We start from the raw sequence: 10,569 nt of genomic DNA, 5'->3' as shown, positions 1-10,569 counted from the left end.
TTTTAAAGCAATCGTGTTAATTTTATTTTTTTATTTTAAACCAGCTTAATTGGTTTATTGGATTTGCGCTGCCTTAAAAATCAACGTTTAAGGGATTTTCAAATCATAACTATAATTGAGCTACCATGCAATGGTATTAAAAGGTATACAGCCTTTCCGGACTGCAAGGGTGTGTGGGCTGGCTTGGCATTGGTGTCTACCAATGTCTTGTTTAGTGTACAAATAAAGTGGAATTACCTGCACCATACCATTTAGTAAGCGGGTAGAAAAATTACAAGACATAAAAAATTCTCTCATACATTTAATTTGGCATGCAGTAAATTTTGTTTCATATTTACAACATTTTTTATGAAGTTTGATTTTTTTAAATTTTATTTATTTTATTTTTTTATTATATCTGGACGTTGTGCTCAACTGATGTTTGTTGTTCGGTTTTTAACCCTGAGTGGGCTGAATTTCTTAAATGGGTATCAAGATGAAAGTTTTAAATTCGTCTGTCCACAGTATAGTGACAGGTCAGACTGACCTTGCTGTACAATTTCGCCAGGGTTAATCACATTACGTTCAAGCAGGTTAAAATATGTTCATCCTCACTTAACTGAGGCTTAATAACAAATATCTGAACAATGACAATTGTTACAATTACAATTATTAATATCTTTATTATTATTTATTTTATTAATTTCTTTATATTGATTGCACTGAAAAGTACATGTTACTTGAATATTATTATTTTATGTATATGATGATGTACTATGTACAAATCAGAAATAAAAGATCTGTTCTGTTCTGTTAAAGATTGTCTATTGTAAGTCCATATAGGTGGTGGTGTTGGAAGTTTTCATTCCGGATCACGACAGTAAGCCACATTGAATTCACCAGAGCACAGTTCAGCCACCACATCGTTCCTTGGCAGGCTGTAAAGGAGTTTACCAGTACTAGTATCCTTCACTTTCGCAAGGAACTGAAACTTCTATACATGCCAGAGCAGAGGTACTTTTGTTATTATGTAGTAAATACTCGTATATTAAAATGTCATGTAACGAACTGTTATAAGTTTTGTTTAATCACAGTTAATCAAGTATTGATTCATGATGCATTTGTTGACAGGATTATTTGTTTATAACAATTATCGACTTTTTGACATTCGATTACATTGCATTAAGAATTGCATTAAGGAAAACATATGCATTAAATAAGGTGTATTCAATTTGATACGTTGAACAAATTACATGTTGTACATATTTTACCATAACTTTTGCTATTTAAAATGATGATTTAATGTCATATTATATATGTAATATTATATCCTTTCATATAAGATTGAGATATAACACACAAACCTCCCCCACCCCTCCGACCCCCACCCCAAAGAAATTAAAAGAAAAAAAATAATGAAAAATAAAATTACATCACCAAAATCCATCTTTCTCATTAAATTTTATTAGTCAAACTAAAATGTTATATAAATCACATTTTTACAGACATAAGTGAACACAAATTATTGCTCTGCACAATTAAAATAACAAAACATATCAACATAAATTTATTAATAAATGTATGCGAACAACTTATTGATTAAACAATAAGATTTTACATGCATGTATAAAAAGTATGTAATGAGAGCTTATATACAAGAAATGAATGTACAGAAGGTAAATACATAGGTAGATTTGAGACATGCAGCTTTGATATTTCTAACTATTCATATACAATTATGATTATGAAAATATTAGACATGGCCATTGTTATTTGATATGACATACTATTTGAATTCAGTATTTTAATTATGTAATTTGTATTTAAGAGAGTCTATCTTTCTTCGAACGCTTTGATTAACTATTTTGCCAGTCTGTATAAAATATGCACATCACTGAATGATAATAAATCAATGAATTTGATCATAATTTAAAGGGACACACATTAAAAAATACAGTGCAATCTCTATTAAGCAACATCCTTGGGGAAGCAAAACAACCTTGGGTTGTTGTTGTAGAGAGTTGGATTTATTGTTAAATCTTATTTATGGAAGATTTGATACTGTTGTTGTAAAGATTGTAAAAAAGGTTATTGTTCTACAGAGAGTCACTCACTAGAGGTTGCACTGTACATACATACAACAAATTCACGAGTACATTATCTGGACTCTATCAAAATTAATGAGCTCAGGCCCTGACCGCATGAATTACATATCAAGTAAATTTGTTATTTTTTTCTGTAATATAACAGTTATATAATACACATAACTATTTTGTAAAATCTACGTTATAAGTACTAGGATGATACCTTTTTTTTAAATAAATTCGAACTGACAATCTTAAATTTTAAGCATCATAAGATAAATAATGTCCTGTTTATTTTACGATATCTACACAGCATTGTTCACTTTATATACCGTATTGACTCGCCTATAAGACGGACATCATAAGACGGGGTATTTAAATATTCAGTGTTTCTTTGACACTCTTATAAGACGGGGTGAAATTTTACAGGGAAAATACTTGCTAGTATTTACAGGAGATTGTCATTTATCATGAAAATGCATGACTTGATTGGTTAAAATTTTTCATGACACATGGCACATGGAACCAATAAATTTGGCGACGACAGTTGAAATCAGTTTTGGAAAATTGAGACTGATATATTATCAGTTTCCAAACAGACATTTACTAGTCATTGATAGAATAAAAACACAATAATGTTTGCTGTCTCTTATTCCAGTGTCTCTATTTTTTTCTTCAAATTTTAACACTGTATGAATCTTTTGTATTAAGTGAAATGCAGAAATGATATATCAAAGTTTGTTATAATTAACTTTTGTTCACAACATTATCATCAATACATTTTGTTTCACAAAGAGATACTGCGTGCCTCATCTTGACCAATATCGATGATATATCTGTTCCAGAACCATCCTTCAAATATATCATCTTTATTCTTATCACCGAAGAGTTTGTTGAATCCAAAGTTGCGGGAAATCACATCTTTCTTGCTAATTAAACACGTCAAACAACACATGAACCACAAGGAATTGATATTCATTTTAAAAAAGCCTGTTTTTCCCGTGTAAAACTGTTTTAAACGACCATGCTCTGTGGTGAAATACACCCGGGACTTAATCATTTATACACTACTGGTAAAATATCACGTCATTTTAAGTTTCAGCTCAGGGGATATAAGCGTTAGGTGCGGTAAACATTGTGCATCTATTAAATAAAACTTAGTACATGTATATCAAACGCATTATTGCACTTCTTGGCTGTATGATAATGACTGATGCTAAAATTGTTTTCATATTCAAACAATCGTAACACAAACCCAGGATATATGTTAAACGAACCTTTTTTCTCATCTCATTTAACGTACCGCACATGCACATGACCCGTTTACAATTTCCTCCATTTTTCCATGGTCATTTTGTAATAGTACGTACTTTCCAATAATTTTGATTTTAGCAAAAATCTTTTGAAATAATCCGTTCCTGATTTCACACGCAGATGGCACCCAGTCATGATATATCAATGCGTATAAATTAGAAAAGTTTTATAAAGCGTGGTACCAGTTTTAAGCTTTGTTCAAAATTGATGATTTAAGTTTTATTATTTTGTTTTCAAGTGGTGCTAAAATTTTCGCTACGTATTTATCCTCATAGTAATTTCCCATGTTTTGACATGTTGCATCGACGTCATCCTCCCAGTCGTTAGATTTTTTACATGACCGGAAGTGATGAACTATGGCTTGTGATACTGGTGCCCGAAATCTGAAAAGTGTACATTTTTATTGTTAATGATTAAATTTTTTCCCTCTTTTCTTAAATTTTTACAGAAACATAAGTATATAAAAACGGCGAAAATTTTTTTAACAAAAAAAGAATGTTTACGTCCCCTTTTCGTCAGACCTCAAATACAATGAGTAAGAAATCACAGAACGGGTCTTACCTAAGTTAATAAAACCAAACATGTAAACAAATAATATTCGTTTAGTTAAAGAAACATTAAGAACAAACTGTACATCTGTTGACGATATTTCGACTTTGGTTATATCTGGTTGACAATGGACATTCTTAAGTCGATTTTGATTGTCTGGCATAGATTTCTATTTTTCATTCATAATTTTACCGAAATTGACTCTATTTTTCGTTGACAGTTAAACAAAATAATTCGTTATACAACGATAACACCCTCTTTTTTGTATTCATCTGAAGCTATTTTATTCCGTAGAAACTCCGAGATGATTATGAATAGTTGTCGAGGTGTCTCGATTGTAAGTTCATTAACAAATCTACCATATTTGAACTACTTTAATGGCGAGCAGTGCTTTGCTACCAAAGAAACCATCTGAGCAGATGAAACAAACAGTAAACGAACTATTTTCAAGACCAAGTTAATGTAAATTTACTTACTCTCTAAATCCCCTAAGCGGCGTAAACGCATAAATCGACAGTCCGCTTACTGCTTCCGGTTGTGTCACGTGTTTCACATTCCTGTCCTGCGGAAAAGTATGATTGAAATATCTGCCGGCGGTAAACTTGGAGGTACGATTACCAACTGCCCATGATGTTATGTGTAAATTTACATTAAAGGCAAATCCGGCAGCAGGTTTATTTAACTTATAGAGTAAGTTCTGAAAATAAAATAGATATATCAATCTCAATACATGTATGAAAGATTTTGTACCTTAAAAGTACATAAACACTGGACACATAAGAGAATATTTTTCTTAAGGGCCGAACTATTTGCTTAAAACAAATTCCATTCGAGTCATCAACTTGTATGAGATAATATAGATTAGATCTTACAAGGAATTAGATGTCATCTTTTAAAAGAAATAAAGAAAAATAAAATAAAACTAAAAGGAAAATGACGGTAGCATGCTTTTCGCGGGTTACTGTCGAGAATTTACGAGAAAATTTTGGTTGCTTATCCCTGTAAAATATATATAGTAAAAAGTGAAAATGTATATACATGGACAAATCCATTTTGTGCATCGCTGCATATTGAAGTACATAACTTACCAGAAAACGAATTACCATGGAATGAAAAATATTTAAAGTGGAATTGTACAATGTCATGCATATTGTTTTGATAAGCCTTTCAAAACCAACGAACATTTCAAAACGTTGCAATCTTAGCGTTCTAACCGGGCGAATGATAACACCAATTTCATTAAACCGTACATTTCGGGCTTTTAAAGATCCTGTAACACATTTTTTTCATGGTTTTATTTCATAAATATGATGCTCAAATTAAGATTTGTCAATATTGTAAGTTCAAATAAGCATTATTTATAAAGATATTACCCAATTTAACATTTCATGTAAATAAAGGGAGGTAGTTAGAAATTTATTTTCTATTAATTCTAAGTTAAATTTTCCAATAAGAAATGAATGCATGTAATTTATTGATTAAATATAATGTGCACAAATATTTGCAGTACACATTTTACATAGTCTTTGATGTTTAAAAATTGTTTTATTTGCATAATTATATACATATATAATTTTTTGCAAGTGTGGTATACTCACAGTAACAATATCAATCACAAAACATACAGGATCTTTAAAGGTGGCTTTAATTCTTGAAAGTGAGTGACATTCGTTGGGATCAAATAGTAAAAATAACTTTGATATATCATAGTCAAAGCAAACGAATTTGATTATGTGTAAAGACATTATATAAGTATATGCGGATGTTTTCCTTGACCACTATCGGATCTCCTCGGCTGTATATGTTCTTTACATTAAAATCGTATTTGAATATAATCGTTTATAAGTACTCTGACTGAAATTCATCGTACACACCCTCATTTCACATGACAACTTTTACTTGACTCCCATCATTTTTATACCGTCACCAAGGTTCCGCTGTTGTATTTTTATTTCCAATATTTCAGTACTTTGATTTTCATTTAATAATGAAGTAATTGTGTATTTTTTACCTACTTACATAAAGAACCCTGCTTAGAAACTATTTTGATTCCGTTAAAGAAAAAAAAAATACACTGAAATATTGAAGATATCAAAACAATATCTAAACAGTGGGTTCTAACAAAAATGTATAACTTACAAACAAATGAGTCCAACTGGGTGCTTTATAAGGTATAAGGTACTGGTTAATATCTAAAACAACTACATATTTATAGCCCTTTGATCTCTCAAAACAGTCATTAATAAGTGCCTGTTCAATGTTCCATTCCTTTACAAACTGTGACCCTATCTCCGTTATTTGCTTCCCTTTGTCTGAAATAAAAACAAATACAAAATGTTAGATATTAAAAAAAAGTCCAACAACATTGACCTGGCACTTCATTAACTTTCGTAAAGGTCATTTAGATAAACACAGACCAGAATCTACCGAATATATCGATATATTTGCTAACTTCAATCATCAGCGAGGTGTGGTGTATTGGTAAAGATGTCGCACTACGGATCTGAAGGTCTCTGGTTCGATTCCTTACCAATACCAACTTTTGATATTTTTTTTTCTTTTCATTTACTTGCAAGAATTAATTTGAAATAGTTTAACCACGCCTGGTTTAAGAATACCTTCTAATTATGTGGTGTTTTCATGCACAATTATATTTTTTATTTCATTACAGTACATGTATTTTCAAAGATTCTCTTTGTGACATTATGCAATCATGTGCTTTAGCGCCTACACGCTATAAAGGCAATTAAAATATACACACAACTAAAACGTTTGCAATAGTTTTAAGAGAATGACAATTTTAAAATTGAAATTAAAAAAGAAAAGAAAAAAGAAATCGCTGAAATAGGATTCGTACGTACCAGTTTACGTCTACAATGTGCAAGTGAAACCACTTTACCAACTGCGCTCATAGGGATTTTAATATACTTCATTTTAACAATTGGATATTTACATTCATATCGATTTACAAGTAGATCGTAAAGTTTACGGAATATACCGACTACAGGGTCAAATGCAGGAGTGCCAGGTCAATGTTGTTGGACAATACTTCCTTACCATGAAAAAACATGTAAACATAATAAGACAGATTTCTCAAATTAAACACTGACTCAATGGGCATCCATAACGTAACCCTCTTTTTACGGTACCCTTTCTGCGACGGCCCGCGCTTTCAGGCGCGTATGCAGCTATGCAACATTTCAGAACAGCAGGAATGTTTGAAAAACAAATACATATATATCTAATCTTATATGGAACAAATAAATATGTCAGGATATGTTGAAAGTGTTCATATTTCTGCTTTATTACAAAGAATTTTGGCTTCCTGCATGACATAGTAATTGAGGACATAATCAAATATGGGACAAAAGATTTCGATATTGTAGAAGCCTACTGTAGAGTTGCAGTAATTGAAAACTAGTCACAAAGCATTTAATCATGCTAGTGTCCTTTTTCCCGTGACTGCCATACCTCTTTTCATCTGTAGATTGTATATTAATTTGATTTCTTTCCATCGCCGATTTGTTTTTATATAGTAAAGAATTACCCTAGCATGTGCAGAAGGGTACGTTTCAATTCAATAGATTTCGCATTGGGTATCAATATATCTTGCACTTTAAATACACACGATATTACATTAAAATTATGTTTATCATCGACTGCTTGAATACATTACAACCATGCAAACAAATTCAATTAAAATTGTTTAAGTTGAAAGTAGTTTGATATAAGTTAATCTCAACCCCAAATAGTTATAGTCGGAGGGGCGGGGTTAAGTTTCGTATAGTATACCTTTCTTATAAAACAAATACTTTTGATCTTACTCAAAAGAAGTTTCAAATAATATTATTGAGCCTGGAAGCAAAAGAAGAAATATAATTTAAATGTTCTAGTACTTCATGCTAGTACTACAAATTCGTATATAGTATTTTGACCATTATTATGCGGTTACCTAAATAGGCAACACATTCAATCTTAAATTGTTAGCAAGTTGAAAAAAATAACTACATGTATTTCTATCCAATGAGCAGTATATACAGTGAGTTATATGAATTATATCTCACCTATAGAAGAAATATGCCACTTCAAAACAACTTAAAAATAAGAGTTACTATAATAATCTACGTACAATATTTAGGAAGCCTAAAAGGAATGAGTTTCGCTATTCCAGCATCCTGGTAATGTTGTAATATTTTGGCTACATTTGGTGCCATGTCGTAAGTGTATACAAAAACCTTCTCCATGCCGAGTTTTCGATGTACCTCAAACCAGGATAATACATCGTTCTCTGATACGTTACTATGTACGACCTGACAATAATGAAATAAATAAATGAGAAAAATAATTTATCTGTTAGAATATCATCATCATCATCATCATCATTGTCGTCGTCGTCGTCCTCATCATCATCATCACAACCATCATCGTCGTCGTTGTCTAAATTTTGATAAATTTGAGAGAGAAAGTATTTCAGGAAAAGGAATATGATAAATCTTTGTTAAGAGCTTGTAAAATTAAATGCACTTTAAAAGCAATCCAAAAATATCCGATAAATCCAATATGGCTACCAATAATGTATACATGTGTATTAATAATTATCATACTATTCTTAACGATCTGTATCGTCATTAACTTGATTTTTATGATTAATTACTTTGATAAGATGAAAGTATTTTCTTTTAAAAAGAAAAATATTTAAAGGAATAGCTGAAAGAAGTTTCAACAGAAATGTTCTACCTTTGTACACGTGACAATCTTCTTATGAGCGCGTGCGTAATGTGGCGGTAAATACCAACTCACGTTACGGTTACAACCGTGACTTTTCGTTCCAGCAATAGTTACACCAATGGGCAGCAGGTCTTCGTTTTGCGATCTAGGGTTCGGGCACACATACTGTTTTGCTACAATCCTTGCATGTTTATCATGTTTCCAGCTAATTTGACTTGTTGTATTAGTTGACCTAACAATTCCAGACTGGTACAGGAAACAGCAGGAAAACGAACTGTTCGCGTATTTAACATGCTCCCATCCCTGGACACTGGTATAATCCCATGTCTGGTCGGAAGAATTCCCAATGACGACTGACAGTAATGATATGTCACTAGAATATCCAAGCACACGGTACTGACCGGGTATAAAAGCACGGTTTATATCCTTTTCAGTTATCTTTTTCACATTGCCAAATACTTTTACACGTTCATTTTCTTTCACCTCCTTGAACTTTACTTCCTTTTTACGAGGCTGAAATGGAATGACAGATGACGAGCTTCTAGTAAATAATTGTTTAATCAAAGGTAACCGGTGAATCTTAAATAAAACGAGTTATCCTGGAAAAATCATTGATAACGTAAATATACAATACTTATCGTGAATGTCCTATAATTCCTTGGTGAAAGCCTCGCAAGCAATGTACACGTCTTATAATTACGTTATCATTTCAACTCCCTTTGATGTATTTAAAAGAAAGACTATATTATAAAGATAAAAGTAATTAAGTTACAAAACATTTCCCATGAAAGCAGATCAACAAGAACACTCCAATCGCATCTTCTCGGAGATATTATGTCGTGCGCGCGCATGAGTTTATATCATGCGCAATACTTAGTCACCTGTGCTAAAAATAATTAAAATTACACACAAGTCACCTCTGTGCCACCGTATAAATCTGATAATGTATATAAAAGAATTAAATCATCGTCAAATTTTACAGCTTTTATTAACTATGTAGATTATATCTTGTTAATTTAGATTAATATTGTTAAGACATGTATAGACGGTAGAAAATAAGAAACAAACGCGCCGCAATCCGCGGTCTCGCCCACGGGTCTGCTTACCTTTAAAGTAGGTTTAGCCTTTATATAATTTTTCCTAGGTGGTTTAGGTTTAAGATACTGCAAAACCTTCGGGTCTATGTTTAAATCATCGACGTCTTCTTCAGGAAGTGTACTCATCACTGTACTATAGATCGCTATGGCACTCATGACAATTATACCAACTTTACAGATCTTTATATATGTCGCTCTCCTCATAGTTGGTTGGTACGAGAGCTGTAAGAAAATAATGAATTATAAATTATTGCCATTTTTATACTGCTGATTAGAAATCATAATCAGACGACCATCACCATTATTATCAGCATCATCGTGATCGTCATCATCACAATAATCATCATCGTCATCGTCGTCTTTTATGTCGTGATCGTCATCTTCATTATCATCATCATCAATCTAAATTTTTGTTAACTAGTTTTTTATTTATTTATTTACAAATCTCAAAAACCTAAAGAAATGCGTATTTGTTAAGATAAGCGTGCCCTTCAATTGTAAGTTCAGTGAAATAACCAAAAATTAAGTCCGGGAACACGTTAAGTATAAGCACTCGCATTGTTAGATCAGAAACTTTAATTCATAAATAACACATGTACTGTTTAATAAGAAACGCATACTCATGATTTGCACATGTTTAATGGAATCAGAAACGCGTATGTGATATTTAACACGTGTAATGTTGAATCAGAAACGCATATTCATGATTAACACGTGTAATGTTGAATCAGAAACGTCCATCAGAGTTAGTTTCATTATTGCAAGGACGCTTACTTGTTTTAGCCCGGGTATTGGCTTAGGAAACACGTACATAATTA

At 31.8% G+C, this 10,569-nt stretch overlaps 1 protein-coding gene across 1 annotated transcript; it reads right to left on the bottom strand.

The window, feature by feature from the left end:
• Positions 1-2,696: 2,696 nt before the first annotated feature.
• LOC132714966 (uncharacterized) lies at positions 2,697-9,969 on the bottom strand. The gene is made up of 6 exons (XM_060697909.1): positions 9,761-9,969; positions 8,664-9,167; positions 8,056-8,236; positions 6,066-6,238; positions 4,403-4,623; positions 2,697-3,760 (listed from the first exon to the last, which is right to left on the bottom strand). Exons 1-6 carry the CDS (start codon positions 9,953-9,955, stop codon positions 3,565-3,567), a joined length of 1,470 nt encoding a protein of 489 aa, XP_060553892.1. The 5' UTR covers positions 9,956-9,969; the 3' UTR covers positions 2,697-3,564.
• Between the last annotated feature and the right edge of the window lie 600 nt (positions 9,970-10,569).

Source organism: Ruditapes philippinarum, unplaced genomic scaffold, assembly GCF_026571515.1.
Source record: "Ruditapes philippinarum isolate M1 unplaced genomic scaffold, ASM2657151v2 ctg371_1_1_1_1, whole genome shotgun sequence".
Taxonomy (NCBI): Eukaryota; Metazoa; Mollusca; class Bivalvia; order Venerida; family Veneridae; genus Ruditapes; species Ruditapes philippinarum.
This window is presented reverse-complemented; position numbering and strand designations above follow the sequence as displayed.

Bases quoted from the DNA above. Each gene is read 5' to 3' on its own strand.
- LOC132714966 (XM_060697909.1), bottom strand. From the start codon at position 9,955: ATGAGGAGAGCGACATATATAAAGATCTGTAAAGTTGGTATAATTGTC. The intron at 8,237-8,663 runs GTAGAACATTTC...CATTATTGTCAG, and splicing joins AGATTGTCACGTGTACAAAG to GTCGTACATAGTAACGTATC. The intron at 3,761-4,402 runs GTAAGTAAATTT...TACACTTTTCAG, and splicing joins CCGCTTAGGGGATTTAGAGA to ATTTCGGGCACCAGTATCAC.